This window comes from Nyctereutes procyonoides, unplaced genomic scaffold, assembly GCF_905146905.1.
Source record: "Nyctereutes procyonoides isolate TBG_1078 unplaced genomic scaffold, NYPRO_anot_genome, whole genome shotgun sequence".
Classification (NCBI taxonomy): domain Eukaryota; kingdom Metazoa; phylum Chordata; class Mammalia; order Carnivora; family Canidae; genus Nyctereutes; species Nyctereutes procyonoides.
In genome coordinates, this window is record NW_026575133.1 from 6,139,576 (window position 1) to 6,158,540 (window position 18,965).

The window sequence follows — 18,965 nt, forward strand, 5'->3', positions numbered from 1 at the left end:
GCGGGGCCAGAACTGGCAAGTATGCTCACCTGGGTAGGCACCTACTGCGGGGAGGGGGGAAGGGGCTGGTTCTGCTAGGGCAATTCCGACCAGAGGGTGGGGTGGGGTCTGTTTTAGTGAAACCCGAGCCTTCTTTGTCTGCTTCCTAGGGGTTTTCCTTGTTCCTGGGGAATGAGAGGAGAGCCGACCCGGTTTGGCTCCTTACAGGGTAGGGCAGGTAGCAGTAAAGTCCTATCGTCAACTTGGTTAGGGCGGCCAGGTAGTTTAGCTCCCGGTCACGTGCTGTTCGCCCCTTTCCCCAGGTCGAAAACCAAATCCAGAAAGCTGTGAAGTCGGAGGCCAGAGGGGCAACCTCCGGCCACCGCCGAGCTACTGCTGGACTGGGTACCGGGTCCGCGGTAGAGGGGGTGCTGGGCAGACCACTCCCCTCCCTGGGTCGGGGGCGCGGCCTCAGCCGCCCCGCCCCGCCCCGTTCCACCAGGCCGGGCCCGGCGGGCGCCGGGAGTCCGGAGCCCGGAGCTGGCTGGGAGCCGGCAGATCTGCGGCGGAGAGGTGCCGGCGCTCGAGCAGGAGCTGGGCGGGAGCGGCAGCGGCGGCGCAGGTGGCCTGGGTGAGTGGTGGGGCCGCGGAGGTGTCCGCACTCCGGCCTCCCGCACATGCCGGGTCCGGAGCGAACTTTCCCGGTCTGGGGAAGCTAGGGAGTGGAGTGAGGAGAGGGTCCCACACTGGGGTCGGGGGGCCCGCAGGCGAGGAGCCTGAACAGGGAACCGACACGGAAACTCACGCCAACGGGTGCACACGCGCGCGCGCCGAGACCCACGCACATAGGACACACGTGCACTCAGGAGAGGACGCGCCCAGTGGGTTACCCTTGCAGTCCCTGGAGCGGCGCCACTGGCCCGCACGGACCCCCAGCTGACAGGGTGCTCTGCTGTCCGGTACTTGGCAGGGGTGGGAGAAAAGGGCTGCCCGGTGACCGCCGACGGGGGCGGGCCGGGCGGGACACCCCCGGAGGTTCCTGCTTCCTGGCCGCCCACAGGTGAAGACTAAGACGTAAACAGGCGCCGAGCACGTGATCGCTTCGCAGACGAGTGGGCTGTGCTTCCCTCACCCCCGCCTCAGGGCGAGGACCTCCCTCCCCAACCCTGGGCGAGTCTCCGAGGTCTCCGGTCGGGCTGTATTCCATTCTCCGCCTCAAGAAATGTTAAGCCTTCCCCCAGAAATGGGAGCACAACGCCCCCTGGAGTCCGGGTAGCGCAGGCCTGGAGACTCGGGCTCGGTGGGGTTACCTGGGCTCCTTGCCTTCCTTCACCCGAACGAACACGTTCGTGGGGCCCTCACCCCGGAAGGTATCGGAGGAGGGCGCTATTTCGGGTGGCAGTATACGGCAGCTCCGGCCCCATACCTCCAGTCTGGGGAGCAGCTGCCTGAGAGCCGGTGGGTCCCTTTCCTACCACCACCCCTCCTTGCAGAACTGGGAGCTCCTCCCTTCAACTGTAGGAGCCGAAAACCCACTCGTGCGAGAGTGGGAGTCCTCCTTTCCCAGAGAATGCATAAAGGTAAATGTCCCCGAAGTACGGGAGTGGACCTATCCCCCTCCCCTAGAAGGGAGGATGAGCCCCCTCCCCCAGGGAATGAGGGAGTGGGCAGCGGCCCTCGGCCTCCCTCTCTGCCCCACCCTCCACCCCTACACACATGCTGAGCCCAGCTGCTGCCTGAGCTTCCGGGCTGGCTGCCAGAAAGGGGAGGAGGCTCCTGGTGCCCCAAGAGGCTGGGATCAGGGCAAGGCCAGAGGAGGGGGTCTCTACTGGGGAGGGGGGCTCAGTCTATTCTTATGTGGCTCAGGGCCTGGGGTGAGCCTGAGGGTGGTTGGGCTATGCCTCCCTTTCCAGGGAAAAAGAAAGAAAAACAACCCTTTCCATAGAGCTAAAAATAGAGCTGAGAGCTGGCCAGGGCTGTGGCCTGGAAGGGGGGGATGCTCCTTCCTGGGGCAGAGGAGCTCTGGCAGGCCTTGGCCTTGGGGGTGGGGATGCAAGTAGGGGGTGGGAGGCTGTCCTTGGCCCGGGGTGTGGGCATCAGCTGACCTGACCAGAGACCCCTCAGGGGGGAAAAAAGTCTTTGTGGTAAAAAAATGCTCGTGAAACACCATGGGTATGTGTAAGTTGTCTGACTGAATGAGACCACCAATGTGTTAAAGATGTTTAGGAGAGGAAGCCCATTTAAGATTGTGACTCGGTAGGAAGGACTCTGAGTCCTTGTGAAAGATTGTGCACAAGGTGTGTGACACTCAGTGTGTCTGTGTGTGAGTTGGCCTGAAAGATTATGGAAGGAAGGAACCTGGAATCACGTGATGGAGGAGACTGTGGCTGCGTGGGACCAAATGTGGGAAAAGTCGTGTGGGTGTTATGAAGATTGTGTTGTTTGCGAGAGGGTGAGACTATCTGTGACCCTGAGAAGACCGAGGGATGCTGTCAGCTGTGGGACTGGTGTAGGTTCTGACTGTAGGTTTGGACCGCCTCACCCCAGTGATTGTCAGGGGGCCAGGGGCTGCCTCTCTCCCAGCAGTGACCTCTCTTAGCAAATGATTCTCAGGGAAGGTTGGGGAGCAGACGGCCGCGCGCGAGGCAGGCCTGGGCTCGCGGGGGGTAGGGTACAGTGCTGGGCAGTCCGGTAGGGGCCCCCAAAGTTGGTGGGGTGGCGGCGTATCCTCCGAACGCGCCGCCAGGTGGCGCCGCCTCCGCAAATCCGAATCTGCCTCCCTCCACCGCTGGGGGTGGGGCAGGCACGGCCCGAGCCTGGGTCCGCGACCCGCCCTGGGGAGCAGGGGCCCGGCGGCCGGGGAGGGTTGGGGGGGCTGGCCCTCCGCGCCCCGCTCGGGACTCCGAAGCCGGAGTGTGTCTTGCGGGGGAGGCTTCGACCGGAGGAGCGGAGGGGGAAGGGCGGCCGCCGTGGCGCCTGGCCCTTTGTGCTGGAACAATGACCAGCCGCCGCCGGCCCCGGGGCCCGGGTAGGGGTAGAGGGTGACCCGCCGCCGCCGCCGAGTCCCGAGCCCACCGGGCTTGGGGGGGTCCCGAGGCCCGCGGCGCGGCCCCGCGTGAGCCCGCCGGCCTCGCGTGACGCGGGGTGCTGCGCGCGTCCGCGCCCGGGGCGGGGACGCCCCTCGGACCCCTCCCCCGCGCTGCGCCGCCCACTCGGGCCGGACGGGGGCCGGTCGGGCCGGGGGCGCCGCGGAGGCGGGGCCGGGCCGGGCCGGGCGCCTCCGAGTGGCCGCGCGCGGGCTGGAGCCGGGCGGCGCGCCTGTGGAGCGCTGGGGGCGGCCCGGGCCGAGCATGGAGCGGCGCGGCGGAGGTGAGGGGGCGCCAGGGCTGGGAGGCGACCCGGGGGCGCCCCCAACTTCGGCGCGGCGGAGGGCCGGTGGGGAGGCGGAGGCCCGCAGCCGCCCCCACGCAGTGGAAGCGGGGAAAGGGGGGGAGGCGCGGGAGGGTGGGTTGGGGGTCCCGGCTTCCTGTCGGGGAATGGGAACTCGTCACCCCGGACTTGATCCCGCCTGACTGGCCCTTGGAGTTTGGTGGGGGGAGACTTTCCCCAACTCTTCACCCCCAAAAACAGGTCTGTGGGAGTTGAGCTTGGCCAGACCTGCCCGGGCCCCAGCAGCACCCAGCGCTCAGCTGCCCCCGGGCCCACCAAGGGGGAGTGTGTGTGTGTGTGTGTGCTGGGCCCCCCGTGATCACTCGGGGAGTGCTGGGGAGGGCCAGGGGTTCCCTTTCCCAGAGCCACAGCGCATTTCTCAAAATGGAGCCTCCACTTGCCCCTCCTTCTCTCTCAGGCTCCCGCTCTTGGAGCCTGGCTGGCTGGGCCTGCCTTTCCAGAGGCCTGGCTCTGGCTCCCTGTGTGTCTGGCGCTCAGGGCCCAGTATTTATATCTCTTGTGGGTTTAGGGGCCCCTGGCTCCGTGGGATTCAGGGACCCAGGCTCCCTGGGTCAGCCTGCCTCCTTGTCTGCCTGACCCCAGGGCCTCTCTGAGTCTTTGTCTCTGGTCTTTTGGGTCCCTGTCTTTCTCTGAGTGTCTGTCTCCTCCCCTTACTTCTCACTTTCTTGGTGCTCACTGAAGTGGGCAAATGCAGAGGTGCCAGCCTCCACTGCCCCCAGGAAGCCCCTTCCCCCCAGCTTTCTCCATGCCACTTTCTCCACTCCACTGGAGTGGTGTGGAAGAGGGCAGCAGAGGGGATGTGCCATCTGCTTAGCTCAAGGCTGGCATTTGGTGGGTGGGCTCTGTCCACCCCCAGCTCCCACCCCCCCAGCTCCTCAACCCTCAGTCTGGACGCCTTCCTGGTTTCAGGGTCCTTTGACTTGAGTGGGGAGGTGGAGGGTGGGCCTGGTGGAATCCAAGTGAGAGTAAAGAGGGACAGGCAAAGGAGTCAGATAATGTGTCTCTCCTTTCCCCGCACTCCAGTAAGTGACAAGAACCAGGCTCCTGCTCACCCAGTTGGCCCTGCTTGCCACCCAGGCTCCCACCCACTCTCACACACGCTCTGTTCACACACTCCTCTGTACACACTTGCGCACACTCACTTCCTTGTTTCTACGCTCATGTAAGAGATACGTGAGTTTACATATAGACCTATGTCTATTTGAGCACATCTATCCAAAGATACTCTCAGTTGCGCTCATACACCACACGTTCACACATTACGATGCAATTATTGTGTTTACATATTTCCTGAGGGATCTCGATGCACACACATACTCTTTTATTACATATTAATGCACATATAGGAAAAATAGGAATACTGATACAACTGTACCAACACACATATACTCACACATACGCATCCCTGATGTTTTCATACATAATCATTTACACACAAAGTCCTCACTTCCATGCGCCTGTGCAGTCTCACACACACACAAATAAGTACAAACACAAACTCCCGTTCCTACACGATTCTATGTCCACTTCTTGGCCCCGGCTCTGCATGATGACTTCAGCAGATGCCTGAGTCCTGGTCTTCGCACCGGGGGAGGGAGTTCCGGGTGGAGACTCCGCTGTCCCCTTCCAGGAAGGAGCAGAGCCCAGGGTGGTGGGGCCCTCTTCCCTGGGCTCCAGGGAAGTGAGATCTGAAAGCAGCTGCCAGAGGTGACGGTGGGGCTTCCATCTTCATCCCCTCAGGGTTACTCAGAGGAATGTCTAAAGCCGGATGGTTTTGCAGAACCAGAGGTTGGCAGCAGGCCTGTGCAGGCTCCTTTAGGCCAGAACGATTGGGTGTGGTGAGGCTAGGAGTTGTCATGGAAGCAAGCAGGAGCCTGCATCCACCTCTGGAAGGCAGGAGACCCCAGAGGGCACCTGTGGGCTCCCTAAAAGCTCTGGGTTTCTTGCTTGGCCAGCTCCACCCTGCCGCCTCTCCGTCTGGGAGAAACTGAGGCCCAGGTGCGGGAGGCTTGGCACTGCCTGGACTGGCTGTTTATTCCCTAATTACCGTCTGAGTTGCTGACTGTCCCTGAGGTCGCCTCAGCCCCAGCTGCCCTCTAATGAGGCCACCTGTCCCAGGGGACCAGGAACCTGTGTTGGGACCTGGTAGAGATCTCCCTCCTAAACTTGGGTCCTGGCTTCTGTGAGGGATGTGAGTTTGGGCTGGGGCCTGGCCCCCCCTGCCAAGGGCCATGCATAACCACTAGGCCTCCCGTCCCCTCGGTGTCCTTGCTCGGAAGGGTCAGTCTTTAGCCCTGTCCAGACCAGAGTTGGGCAGTGATCTGGATCCCAGGAAGAATGGAGTTTCCTGCCAGTGCTTGGGGGAGGAGCCTGAGGGACATCAAGGCTTGTACTGATGTCAGGAGGCTGTTTGACCAGGGACAAGGGCTCAGGAGAGGGACTCGGGACTTGTATAGGGAGGGAACTCTGACACCATTACCCTGCTCGCAGGTTCCCCTGGAGGCCCTTGGCCAGGCCTGAGCCTCTGTCACCATGGCCATTGTGCAGACTCTGCCAGTGCCACTGGAGCCCGCTCCTGAGGCCACCACTGCCCCACAAGCTCCAGCCATGGGCAGCGTGAGCAGCCTCATCTCAGGCCGGCCCTGCCCTGGGGGGCCAGCTCCTCCCCGCCACCATGGCCCCCCTGGGCCCACCTTCTTCCGCCAGCAGGATGGCCTGCTGCGGGGTGGCTATGAGGCACAGGAGCCGCTGTGCCCAGCTGTGCCCCCGAGGAAGGCCGTGCCCAGCACCAGCTTCACCTACATCAATGAAGACTTCCGGACAGAGTCTCCGCCCAGTCCAAGCAGTGACATCGAGGATGCCCGAGAACAGCGGGCACGCAATGCCCATCTCCGCGGCCCCCCACCCAAGCTCATCCCTGTTTCTGGAAAGCTGGAGAAGGTGAGGACCAGCCCTTCCTTTGGGGCCTGGGTGGAATCAGGACCGCCCTGAAGAAGCTGGAATTTGGGGGCCGATTTAGAGGAGAGAATTTGAGCTCCAGATTCACCAGACCACCAGACCTGGCTTTTAATCTGACCTCTGCCTCATTCTAGCTGCATGACCTCAAGGAAGTCACTTAACCTTTCTGAGCCAGAGTTTCTGTGTCTGTAATATGGAGTCATCAGGGCAGCTTTCCTATGATTTCGTGCACATTCCATCACATAATGTATATCAGTGTTTAGCCTAGGGCCTGTCGCACAACATGTGCTCAATAAATGTTAGCTGCTCAGATTCCTTTAACTGTGCAACAGCTATGTGTCTGGCTGAACGAGGCCTTTAACTTTTCTGAGCCTCCATTTGTTCATCTGTAATATGGACATATATTTTGCTCGTATGGGTGTTGTAATGATAAGAGACGAACCTTTTAAATAGCTTGATATAAAGGACATCAGGAGGCCCTCAGCCAGTGGTAGCAATTATTATTAATGTGTGGGGATTGGGGACCCCAGATGGGAGGGCAGGGAATATGATAAGGGCTTTGAAAGATTGGGCAGCTCATCCCCAGTGTCACATGGCACCTCATTTCAGAACATGGAGAAAATCCTGATCCGCCCAACAGCCTTCAAGCCAGTGCTACCCAAACCTCGAGGGGCACCATCCCTACCTAGCTTCCTGGGTCCTCGGGCCGCCGGACTGTCTGGGAGCCAGGGCAGCCTAACACAGCTGTTTGGGGGCCCTGCCTCATCCTCTTCTTCCTCCTCGTCCTCGGCTGCTGACAAACCCCTGGCACTGAGTGGCTGGGCCAGCGGCTGCCCATCGGGGACACTGTCTGACTCCGGCCGAAACTCACTGTCCAGCCTGCCCACCTACAGCACCGGGGGTGCAGAGCCAGCCACCCACTCCCCAGGCGGGCACCTGCCCTCCCATGGCCCTGGGCGGGGGGCACTGCCCGGGCCAGCCCGAGGGGCCCCTACTGGGCCCTCCCACTCGGACAGTGGCCGATCTTCCTCCAGCAAGAGCACAGGCTCCCTGGGAGGCCATATGGCTGGGGGGCTCTTGGGCAGCGGTGCCCGGGCCTCCCCTGACAGCAGCTCCTGTGGGGAGCGCTCCCCACCCCCTCCTCCGCCCCCTCCCCCCCCTTCGGATGAGGCCCTGCTGCACTGTGTCCTGGAAGGAAAGCTCCACGACCGTGAGGCAGAGCTGCAGCAGCTGCGGGACAGTCTGGACGAGAGTGAGGTGACGGTGTGCCAGGTGTGGTCAGCAGCGATGACGGGGGTGGCGTGGCAGGACATCCACCGGAGCTGGGAGCCCAAGGAGCATCTCCCTGTGTGCTGTGGGGTGTGGGGGGGGCAGGTGGGCAGGCCCCGGCCCCGCTATCTGACTTCACCTGCAGGGCGGTGAGGGGTCTGAGCCAGCACCACCGTGTACCATCTTTCAGACTCGAGCAAGACACCTCACAGTACCGAGCCTCGCTTTGCTCAGCTGTAGATGGGGAGATTTCTGGCCTCCTAGGGTTCTCATGAGGATTAAGTAAGGCAAAGGCTTTGAAGTGCTTAGAATGACGCCTGGCACCTAGGAATTCCTACAGAAGTGCTTGCTCTTAACGTTGTTTCTAGGATCCTAGCAGTGGTTGTGACTAGACCTACTGTAATTAGCCTCAGGGTTGAATGGAGTCTCCCGTCCCGGAGCCCAGCCATAGGCCGCCAGAGCCAGAGCAGTCGGTGACCAGGGAGCCATGGGCGGCGGGGAGGGGGGAGCCTCGCTCGAGGCACCCAGGTCCACCTTCTGTCCCCAGGCGTACGAGGAGCGGCAGCGGCCCTGGCCTCGGGAGCGTGAGGCACTGCGGGACGACGGCTTCACCCAGGCGCAGCGGGCACAGCGGGCCCAACAGCTGCTTCAGCTGCAGGTGTTCCAGCTGCAGCAGGAGAAGCGGCAGCTGCAGGACGACTTCGCGCAGCTGCTGCAGGAGCGGGAGCAGCTGGAGCGGCGCTGTGCCACCTTTGAGCGGGAGCAGCGGGAGCTTGGGCCTCGGCTCGAGGAGACCAAGTGGGAGGTGGGCCAGGCCAGGAGGGGCAGGGAGCAGGGCCTAATTGGGATAAGCCCCGGGCACAGGGGTCCAGCCCTCCCCTACCCTCAGCCTGCTACTCCCAGAGGTCCTCCTCATCCTCATCCACCTTGGTGAGATGAAGGTCCCGTCCCCCTCAGACCTTCCTTTCTGGGCAAGGATCTCCTTGTGCCACCATTTGAGGTCTCCTCACTGGTCAAGTGTTCATGGAGCCGGTGGCATTCCCATCCACTGCCAACCCTTCCACCCCCCTGCCCCCGACCAATAAGAGTCAGAATGTTGAGCCTGCTAGGCGCCGGGCACTTTTTAGCTGTTACTTAGAGTGGATCTTTGATCCTCAGAACAGCCCTATGTGGTGGCTGTTGTTCACAGCCCCATTTCTTGAGATGAGGAACCGGGCCCAGAAAGGCTAGAGCCCACCATTATAGCTAGTCGGTGGCAGAGCTGAGATTTGAACCCAGGCTGTGTGGCTGCAATGTCTGCACTTTTAACCAAAACGCTGTGGTGTGTCTCAGGGGAAATGTGGGCACTGCCCTCAATTGCTCCCAGTCCTGCAAAACCTGCCACTGGCCTGTCCCCAGGGCTCTGCGGTACTCTGTGATGGTTTAAAATCACCTGCTTTGGGTCTGTATTTTGCTTCAGCCACTTATCAGCCATATAACCTTGGACATGTCACTGGGCTTGTCTCAGTGTCTCCATCCACGTCATGGGTATCACGATCAAACAGCCTTTCCCCAAATACCCTTTGTGGTCTCAGGGCCTGACCCTCTAGGAGAACCCTTCTCACCATCCTTCCTGATCCCCTCCCACCCCTAGGTGTGCCAGAAGTCAGGTGAGATCTCCCTGCTGAAGCAGCAGCTGAAGGAATCCCAGGCAGAGCTGGTGCAGAAGGGCAGCGAGCTGGTGGCCCTGCGGGTGGCGCTGCGAGAAGCCCGAGCTGCACTACGGGTCAGCGAGGGCCGGGCGCGGGGCCTGCAGGAGGCGGCCCGGGCTCGGGAGCTGGAGCTGGAGGCCTGTTCCCAGGAGCTGCAGCGGCACCGCCAGGAGGCCGAGCGGCTCCGAGAGAAAGCCGGCCAGCTGGACACCGAGGCGGCCGGGCTCCGGGAACCTCATGTGCCCCCTGCCACCGCTGATCCCTTCCTCCTGGCAGAGAGCGATGAGGCCAAGGTGCAGCGGGCTGCCGCCGGGGTCGGGGGCAGCCTGCGGGCCCAGGTGGAGCGGCTGCGGGCAGAGCTGCAGCGAGAGCGGCGGCGGGGTGAGGAGCAGCGGGACAGCTTCGAGGGTGAGCGGCTGGCCTGGCAGGCAGAGAAGGAGCAGGTGATCCGCTACCAGAAGCAGCTGCAGCACAACTACATCCAGATGTACCGGCGCAACCGGCAGCTGGAGCAGGAGCTACAGCAGCTCAGCCTGGAGCTGGAGGCCCGGGAGCTTGCTGACCTGGGCCTGGCCGAGCCTTCCCCCTGCATCTGCCTGGAGGAGATCACCGCCACGGAAATCTAGGGCCCTTGGCCTCCCAGATCTGAGGGAGGTCTACTGCAGGGGAGTGGGGGCAGGAGCCTCAGGTCTGCTGAGGTCCCCAAAGTCTGAGAGGCCCAGAGCTGCTTGTCCCCTGGGATCCAGGCCTCTGGGTCTCTGCCAAGAACTTGGAGCTGCCCTGTGACCCGGATGGGTGAGATCAAACTCCTTAAAGGTCCCCATTTCACTGTCACGCTGAGGCTCCTACTCACTTGACCCATTTCACCCCCACTTCTACTGCCATTGCCAGTCTGCCAACCGCATTACTCCCCGGATGCCAGGGGGCTGGGAAGAGGAGGGGGCTCCCTCATCTCCACACACTCCCCTACCCCAAAGCCAGAGAGACCCAGACTGTGCCAGCTGCTTCAGATGTGCCTGCCCCCACCCTGCCCGTGTTGGGGGACAGGGCTGGGACTGGGGTCTGATCCCCAGGCTCCAGCTCTGCAGCCTCTCTCCTGGGGTGAGGGGGCTGTAGTCAGACCAAAGGAAGAACTCAAAATTGTCTTGTTTATTTGTGTTTGTGACCAAGTGGCCCCTCCCCACACCCAGGTTTATGGCCTCATTTTCACTTGTATATTTTTCCACACTGTAAATTTCTTGTACAAACCCAAAGGAAAAAAATTAAAAAAATTTTTTGTTTTTAAAAAAAGATGAGTGTGCTAGGTAAAGACTATGGGAACTGCTTTGACCTTCCCTATCCTTAACTCCTCATATTCCCTGGATATTCCCTTACCCCTCATAGAGGTCATGGGGAGATAAAGAGTGATGGGGGAAGGATAAATCCAGTAGAAAGTGTGAGGTCCTAGTGGACCATGACATGAAGTTGTCTCAGGGTTTGAGAAACTAGAAAAGACTTCCATCCTGTTCCTTGCACATAACGCTGCTTGGGGCTGGGGGATGGATACAGTGACCCCTCAGGGCCCTATCTGAGAGCCCATGTCCCTCAGTGCTTAGGGGCACTATAGGGGACATGAGAAAGTGTCCACCAATCCCAGGCTCCAGACCTTGGCTTTCTTCCAACCTCTCCCTGCCCTGGGAGGTGGGGGGCAGTGAGCAGGTGACACAGGCTATCCAATAGCACCTTGTCCTTGACATCAAGTTTATCTGGAAAGGATGGAGCCTCAGTGATAGCTGGAGACGGAAAAAAGTGGGGAGCTTTGAGAAGAGGCAAGTCAAGAAACAGAGGTTCCTGAGTCCCAAGGAGGTTAGCAGGTAAGGTCTGGAAGATAGCAGGAGGATCCTAGGGAGTCAGTGAGAGGATCTGAAGTCAGTGGGAAGAGTCACAGCATGGATGGGGAGAGTCCGGTTAGTATCAGGAGTCTGGAGAGCTGGAGAAGGGTTGGGGCTGGCAGTTTGATAGAGGAGCCTGGCATCAGTGGGAGGGATCTTGGTGTTGGTGGGCAGAGCATTAATGGGAGGTTCTGGGAGGCAGTGGGAGGGGTCAGCGGGCAGGGGAATGGTCAGCAGGAAGGCACTGATCAGTGAGGGCTGGCAAGTCAGGGGATAAGGGTAGTGGGCTGGTCCCAGGGACCCTGACTACAAGCTCCATGGGCTCCCGAGCCTTGTTACGGTAAGCTCGGCGGATGGTATCTACTGCTCGCTGGTGGGTCACCTGCTCCAGGCTCTCTCCATCCACTGCCACAAGCTCGAAGCCAGCCTAGGATGGGGGTGGGAAAATCACAGCCCTCTGTTCTCGAGTCATCCCACCACCCAACCTCTCACCTCCACCAGTTAGGACACTCCTCTTTATCTGGGTGGAGGGGATGGACAATGGGACTTTTGTGCCTGGAGCTGTTGGGGGCAGGGTGAAGCATGGACAATGGCCCTTTGTCCCTTGGGGCTAGGGGTGGAACAGGATGAGCCACCCTCAGGCCCAGGCTGGTGTGAGGGGACAGATTTCTCCATAGGCTTGTTCATCTTGCAGGCCTGACCCCTCTGCACCCCAGCCTCCTCCCATGACCTGGTCTAAACCTGTCTGGCTGGAAGATGAGCTTGTTCCAGCCCCACCCCCGCCAGAATTCAGCTCTGGGCCTCAGGAGTGGGCTTGGGTGCTCTTCACCCACCTGCAGGGCCCCACTGAGGAAGGCAGCCCCCCCAGGGAAGATCTTTTCTATCTTCACCATGGGCTGCACCTTGGATTCAATGCCCCCAGAAATGCTGATTCCTAGTGAGAGAGAAGCACTGGATGAGCATGGAGTCACACACCTCAAGCCAGAGCTCCCGGAAGAAACCCAGGACCCCGACACCAAGTCCAGGCCTCAACTTCTCCCAAATCCCCAGATTCTGTTACTACTCAGTCTTCGACTCCAAAAATCCTCTAGTTCCCTCACCTCCTAATCTAGAACCTCCCAAATATACCCCCCTATCCAAATCTTTTCCTCAGCCCAACCCGCTAGTTGTGCCCCAAACCCAAGCCCAGGAAACTCACCCAAACCCAAGAGTCCCACCCACCAGGCCCAGTCCCACCTGGACTCACCTAAGGACTGTTTCATCTTGGACAGTGTGACTGTCCTCAGCTCCCCCCCAGGGGCCTTCTCGGCTACCTTCCAGGCTGTCCCGCCAGTTACGTTCTCAGAAGGGCCTTGATGGCCTCCCGCCTTGGCCACCTGTCCTGCCACAGGTCGTGGCAGAGGGGGCCTGGCCTTCCGAGGCTTGTGGTAGCGCCCACTGGCTGTGCTCGGGGTAGGGACAGGTGCTGGGGATGGGGAGTGCCTGCGTCCTGGGGACTTGCCCCGGCCCCGGCTGCGACTGCGGCTGCGGCTGTGGCTGCGGCTGCGGCTCTGGGCAGGGCCCTGGCCCTGGCTCTGCCGAGGGTCCTCTGGGGTCAGGGGTTCTGTCAGCAGCCAGTTAGGCCTTGGGGGCCGGGGAGCGACAGGGGGTGGCTGGGGAGGGGGGGTGCAGGTGCTTCGGTGTGGGGTGAAGGCGTCTACTGGCACATCTTGGAGAGGGGGGATCCCTTTATGAGTGTGGTGGGGAGCAGAGGCACCCAGGGAGAGCTGGAGGCCCCCCAGACGTTCCCTCAGTTTCCCATCGTCTTCCTCCTCTGAGAAGCCGTTCACAGGCAGCAGGTAGAAACCTCCACGACTGTCTGGGGGAAGAGGGCCAAGGTCAGGCTGCCCCTCCTCACCAGCCCATACCACCTTGCCAGGCTCCAGTCCTTGCCTTCATTGGTTTGGGCCCAGGAGACCCAAGCTTGCGCTTGCTCAGGCTCTTCAATCTTGTGGCTTCAGAAGATTGTCTGGTTCCCTGAAGGAAATCCCTTGTCCACTGGGGCCATGCTTATCACATCTACTCACCACCTGTACTATTATTTACTTAATAATTGGTTTTAAACCCACTCACTTTTTAAATCTAGTCTATGCAATAATCTGTGAGAAATTACCAGTCTGGTATGCAAGTCATATTTTTTCTAAGACACATATTGCAATAGAAAGCTTTAAAGTATTAGTACCCTCAAACCCAGGCAGAGTCCCTCACCCAGGGCCACGACACCCTATGTGGGGGCAGGGACAGAAGGCTCATTCTCCCCAGGACCCCCACAGTGTGCCCCCTCCCCAGGCTCCCAGACTCTGACTGACCAGGCACAGGTGTGACCAGGTGACGCTTGGGTGGTGTGTCCTGCCGGGCTGGTCGCAAGGCAGGAGGCCGCACTGTTGGGAGAGGAGATCCCATCAGAGGCAGGGCCCCTGTGGACTGGGTGGGGAGCGCTCCCTGACAGACACAGCTGGAGGTCATCTCTGCACCCCCTCCACTGGGAGACCCTATTCCCATCCCCACCCCCAGCCACTGACCTGCCTGGCCCTTGAGGGCCTCGAAAGCCTCCAGCTCCATGGGCATCACCATGCTATCAAAGCGGCCGAGGTCCGTGGAGGCCACCACACTCCTGTGGGAGGGCCAGGTGACAATACATACAGGGAGTTATCAGAGGTCCCTTTCCTGCCCCCCGCCAAGTGTTCCCCACAACCTCCACCCCACCTGATGTCCCTCAGGAGCAGCAGCTTCGCAGGCCTGTCCAGAATGGCCAGCAGGGGCCTCACCAGGTCCTCCACGCCGCCCTCATGCACGTACTGCAAGAGAGAGGCACCCCAGGTCAGACAGCTGGGGGTGCTGCTGGGGCATGTGTGGGGTTCCCCACAGTTAGGAAAGCTCCTCCCCATCCCCAGGCTGTCCCGGGATGGGCTGAAGTTGGTGACAGGAGGAAGCCTGCAATTGTAGTACCAGACCTACAACAGCAGCAGCAGCAGCTCTGGGACCGGCACTTTTGTAAGCCTTTTACATATGGTCTCGCATTCAGCAACCCTGAGAGGTGACGTTGATTTTTCTTGTTTTACAGATGAGGAAACTGAGGCTCAAATTGGAAGGACTTTGCCCTAGGCCACACGGATAAGGAAGTGTGAAGAGGCACTGGAACCTGAGAAGTCTGGCTCCTGCCTGCGTTGGTGCCGGAAAAGGATGCGCAGGGAGCGGACTCTCCTCCCCGCCCCCACCTCCCAAGCAGAAAGAAGGAATGGGAGCCAAACACTGGGCTGCGGGCCTGGCCGGCCCTGCAGAGGTCCCCTCAGAGACCTACCAATTAGGCTTTGTTCATGGCTGGAATGGGGACCTTGGGGAAAGGGTGGCTCTACAGAAAGCCTCTCCAGTCAGTACCCGGGGGTGGGAGGTGGAGGCCCTTCTGCCTGGCACTGCCCGCACGCCACCCGCCACACCCCACCAACGCAGAAAAACTGGTAAACTGCACACTTGGAGCCACCCTTTATGGGCAGCACACCGCCCCCTGGTGGTGAAAGGGAGACACGTACTAATTCAGGGAGACCCACGGAGGATCGGAGACAGGAATAGATAGACACAGAGACACCGCAAGCCCTGGTGGTCAGAGTGAGACATTCATAAATACCTGGAGATAAAATATAAACTATGTGGCCCTAAACCACACACAAAGTTACAGGGACCCACATATACCCTTGTCAAAAATACACCCCCTTTGTTCTGGAGAGAGATACATATAACTGCACAGAATCAGTCACAATTGTCCACATTTCAAGTCCACAAACTTGCATTTAGCACCTACTAAATGCTACACCCTATACTGGGCAGTGGGGGCACGATGACAAAGACCCTGTTCTGGATCCTTCAGAAGTCAGTCTAGTGGGAAACGAGGGGCAGAATGAGTCACGTGCCCTCCCACGTGCCCTCCCACGTGGGGAGGGAGCCTGGCATGAGTGGCTTTGCCCCCCGGCAAAGAAACAAACCACTGGTGATGGGGCAGAGGGGGTCTCAGAGGAGGGTGCGAAGACTGGAGTTGGCTTCTTAGAGGCAGTGGCATTTACCCTGGCCCGTTTTGGTTTGTTTCATTTACTTTTACTCTTAAGGATAAGTGCAGAGAACCTCAGGAACATTGGGAGGAAGCTGCTCCAAGGGTGAGGAGGAATAATGGATAGACAGAAGTTCAGCTTGACTGTGGGGTACAAGAAGGGCCTCCATGGGGTGCCTGGGTGGCTCAGCAGTTGAGCGTCTGCCTCTGGCTCAGGGCGTGATCCCGGAGTCCTGGGATGGAGTCTCACATTGGGCTCCCTGCATGGAGCCTGCTTCTGCCTCTGCCTGTGTCTCTGCCTCTCTCTCTCTGTGTCTCTCATGAATAAATAATTAAAATCTTAAAAAAAAAAAAAAGAAGAAGAAGAAGAAGAAGAAGGGGCTCCACGTAGGCTACATGGGTTGGGACTACTGTGTGAGTGGTGCCTAGAGCTGTAAAGTCCATCACCCACATAACCCTAGGCCATGACCAGCAGAAGATGACGATAGGGTGATGTGGTGACCATGGGACAGCGGACATTAGTGGTTGGGGAGTCAAATCAGGGAAGCCCTTGAGTATGAGCATAAAAAACTTATACTCGCTTCCGCCAAAGATAAGAAGTTGCGAGGGGGCTTGGGGAGTGTAAAGTGATCTGAGAGGTGGCTTATAAAGCCTGGTCTGGTGAGATGATGATGAGAGCCCAGAGGAGGAGGGAGAAGGGAGGCCAGGAATTTGAGGCTGCACATCTGAATCACTAGGGGAGATTTATTGATCATTCCGGTTAGAGCTCCACACCAGTCTGGCCTCTTGGTGTGGGTGAGGTGTGGGTCGGGTTTGGGCGGTATGTAGGTGCTGTGGGGGGTGTAGTGAGAGGTGGTCCTGGCTCGGGGACAGGGTGGGAGGAACAGAGGAATAACGCAAAAGGAGTGGAACAAAGAAACGGACACAGTGCACCACCTAATGGCCAGATCCCAGATTTGCAAGTTCACAGAGGCTGGTGCTCTGGACCCTACTTGGAGAGTTGAGCATGATGAAGAGTGTAGCCCAAAGGCTCTTAGCTGCCCCCAACATACACCCCATCTGCAGCCCTGCTGCCCACCAGGCCTCAGTGAAGGAACGCAAGAATTACTGTGCCTCAGTATCCAGGTGATACATACATGCCTTAGCTAGACACACACCTCACACGTAGAAGGGTCACACAGTTAGGTTGATACACACGTAGGTACTCCACACACACACACATGTACACATCACACAGCCAAACAACAACAGCCCCACCCTGACCAGGCTGAGGGAGTGGGGGGGGATTCACAAACTACTTCCTGGAAGCCCTCAGTTTGTCCTTGTTCACAAGCTCACACGTCACTGATGCTGGCACCTCACGGGGAGTCCAGCACAGGAAACCTGGGGGCTTGGAGGCAGGAGGACAGTGAAGGGCCTTCTGATCCCCTGGGAAGGGATGACCTGTGCCTCCCGCAGCCTTCCCAGCATTCAGGTCACAAGGACTTCTTCACATCTAACTTGCACCCCCATCCTGGAGCCCTACTTCTTGTTTGAAGTAGAAGGGAACAGAACAACAGGGCAGATGTTGAGGGAGAACTGGGGTGTGTGGGGGTGACAAAGGATAATAGAGGAGGGGGCCTGGCATGAGGCTGGGCCTGTTGGCTGACCCAGGTGCAGAAGGAGACAAGGGGTCAGGTCAAGGAAAAGCCTGGGTTTTAGCGGACAACGAAGGCAGGGATTGCAGAGACTCACAGACCCCCACTCATCACCTGTCCACTCCTTCTCTCCTTAGCTGAGATATAACCTCCTCAAGGAGGCCCTCCTAGACCATACCACCTAATTTGTACCTTTCGGATTATTTTCTCATGTTCTTTTCTTTCGTAGTACTTCACATGATTTGTCACTTGGGTGTTTAGGTTCTAGTTATTGTAGCTTCACTTCCTGTCTGTGAGCTCAGTGTGTGTGTGTGTGTGTGTGTGTGTGTGTGTGTGTGTGTGACAGGAGTGATTTTTGCTTTTACTAACCACTGGCCTCTTGGGATCGAGCCCAGGTACTGACCAATGACAGTGGCCTGAACAAATGAGGGGCTGAGTAGGATGGGGTGACCATGTGCTGGAGTCAGGGGCAGGCTGGAAGCTCACCCGGGAGCAGTGGCGGGTGACAGCCAGAACCTCGTCGTCAGTCAGCAATCGTCGGGCCAGGTCCTGAATAAGGGGCCTTCGGCTCTCCCAGGCTTGCACCTGCTCATCCACCTCAGGCAGCTGGCGGGAGGGGCTCCCAGACCTGGCAGAGAGCAGGGCCCGACCCCTCTCCCGCTCTGCAGGAAAGGAGCAAAGATGTATGATGGAGCCAGGAGCTATCAGGGGAGGTGGGGGCTTCTCTCACTGGGGTCAGACCACAGAACACGTCAGCCAAGTGGCCTAGATGCCACCGGCAAAATCCCAGCCTAGCCCAGAACCTCCCCAGCATGGTCTCCTCCAGCACTCTGCCCAAGAAGAGAGCTCCAATCCAGATTCTTCGGCCCCAAACACAGATTCCTATACTACTTTATTCCCTAATGGTGTCCTAGTCTAGTGCACTTGGCACCCCAAACATTCACTGTTATAGTACTCAGTGGAGTTCTGGCATGGGTTCCCTCACCTCCCCAACATCTGCCTTTGGGAGTCCCATCAAATTCCCCAGTCCTCAAAAGTGTACCCCAATATCTCTCTGCAGCCCTGACTTTCCTGGTAAGCTTGGTCCAATTCTTTCAGCTGCCCCCAATATGCTCCCAATCCCCCATGCATGACCCCAAAGCCCCTTAGCTGCCCCCAACATGCACCCCATCTGCAGCTCTGTCAACCAGGCCTCGGTAAAGGGATGCATGAATTACCTCGTCTCAGTCTCCAGGTGACAAACTTCTGTACAGGCCCCACTGCTCCTGCTATGAAGAAGAAAAGCTCAGCTGCGAGCTCTGACTCCCAAACTGAACATGGGGCTTGGAGGGCTCAGGGATGGCTGGATCATTGGGTGGAATGAAGAGGCCAGGCTGGAAGGAGGTGGAATCAGGAGGCAAGAGGCTAGGCTGTGTAGGTCTTGGGGGCCATGCTCAACTAGGGCCCTCATTCCTAGATAGTGGGGAGTTAGGGAAGGTTTTGGATCAAGAGAGGGTGCAGCTGAGTTCTGCTTGTGGAGATTCATTCAGAAGCAAATGTATGGAGGGAAGATCCCCAAGGATGAAGCTTGGGGGAGCACCTACCTTCAGGGGACAGAACAAAAAAGAGGAGCCTTTGAAGGAGAGAGAGGAGTGGCCAGAGGGATAGGAGGAGAATCAGGTGAGAGCAGGGCCCTGGGAGCTGTGGAAAAAGAGATGGGTTGAGGAAGTGGAGCTGGCCCAGCTTAATCTGAAGAGATTGTCTCTTCCAGGGGACTCTCGCTTGAGGCCCCCAGAAGGGGCAGAGTCTAGCTGCTCATCCTCTGGTTGTTTTTGCCAGCTAACATCCACTCTCCCTCTGCAAACAGCACCTCGGTTTCACCTGGGGACCTCCATTCTCAGTGCATGTACTCTGGGGTGGGCACATGCCCCAGGCTGGCCCATGAAAGCACAGCCATCTGTTGGGCATGTGATGCCAGCTGGGCCAACAAGAGCCGAGGACTTTAGCTGGAACTCTAAGAAGCACCCCTGCCCCTGGGTTGCTAAGCGAC

The 18,965-nt window shown here is 59.1% G+C and overlaps 2 protein-coding genes across 7 annotated transcripts in view; one reads left to right on the top strand and one right to left on the bottom strand.

Moving 5' to 3' along the window:
- On the top strand, positions 1-10,637 carry LZTS2 (leucine zipper tumor suppressor 2). Of its 6 annotated transcripts, none has more exons than XM_055345728.1 (7): positions 1-19; positions 303-610; positions 1,040-1,559; positions 5,920-6,369; positions 6,997-7,644; positions 8,204-8,461; positions 9,290-10,637. In XM_055345728.1, exons 4-7 carry the CDS (start codon positions 5,962-5,964, stop codon positions 9,971-9,973), a joined length of 1,998 nt encoding a protein of 665 aa, XP_055201703.1. In that variant the 5' UTR covers positions 1-19; positions 303-610; positions 1,040-1,559; positions 5,920-5,961; the 3' UTR covers positions 9,974-10,637. The 6 variants fall into 6 exon arrangements, with proteins under 6 accessions (XP_055201703.1, XP_055201698.1, XP_055201700.1 ...); XM_055345723.1 differs by having other exon boundaries at positions 2-19; positions 6,997-7,659; XM_055345725.1 differs by lacking the exon at positions 1,040-1,559 and having other exon boundaries at positions 2-19; positions 6,997-7,659.
- PDZD7 (PDZ domain containing 7) overlaps positions 10,482-18,965 on the bottom strand; it is a 19,258-nt gene continuing 10,774 nt past the window's right edge. The window contains 9 exon segments of the mRNA XM_055345722.1: positions 10,482-11,423; positions 11,425-11,645; positions 12,052-12,152; positions 12,465-13,076; positions 13,567-13,638; positions 13,780-13,871; positions 13,964-14,055; positions 17,423-17,598; positions 18,154-18,204. Of these exon segments, the coding sequence (XP_055201697.1) occupies positions 11,237-11,423; positions 11,425-11,645; positions 12,052-12,152; positions 12,465-13,076; positions 13,567-13,638; positions 13,780-13,871; positions 13,964-14,055; positions 17,423-17,598; positions 18,154-18,204 (1,604 nt within the window). The 3' untranslated portion in view covers positions 10,482-11,236.

Bases quoted from the DNA above. Each gene is read 5' to 3' on its own strand.
- LZTS2 (XM_055345723.1), top strand. From the start codon at position 5,962: ATGGCCATTGTGCAGACTCTGCCAGTGCCACTGGAGCCCGCTCCTGAG. The intron at 7,660-8,203 runs GTGTGGTCAGCA...TTCTGTCCCCAG, and splicing joins GTGAGGTGACGGTGTGCCAG to GCGTACGAGGAGCGGCAGCG. The intron at 8,462-9,289 runs GTGGGCCAGGCC...TCCCACCCCTAG, and splicing joins TCGAGGAGACCAAGTGGGAG to GTGTGCCAGAAGTCAGGTGA.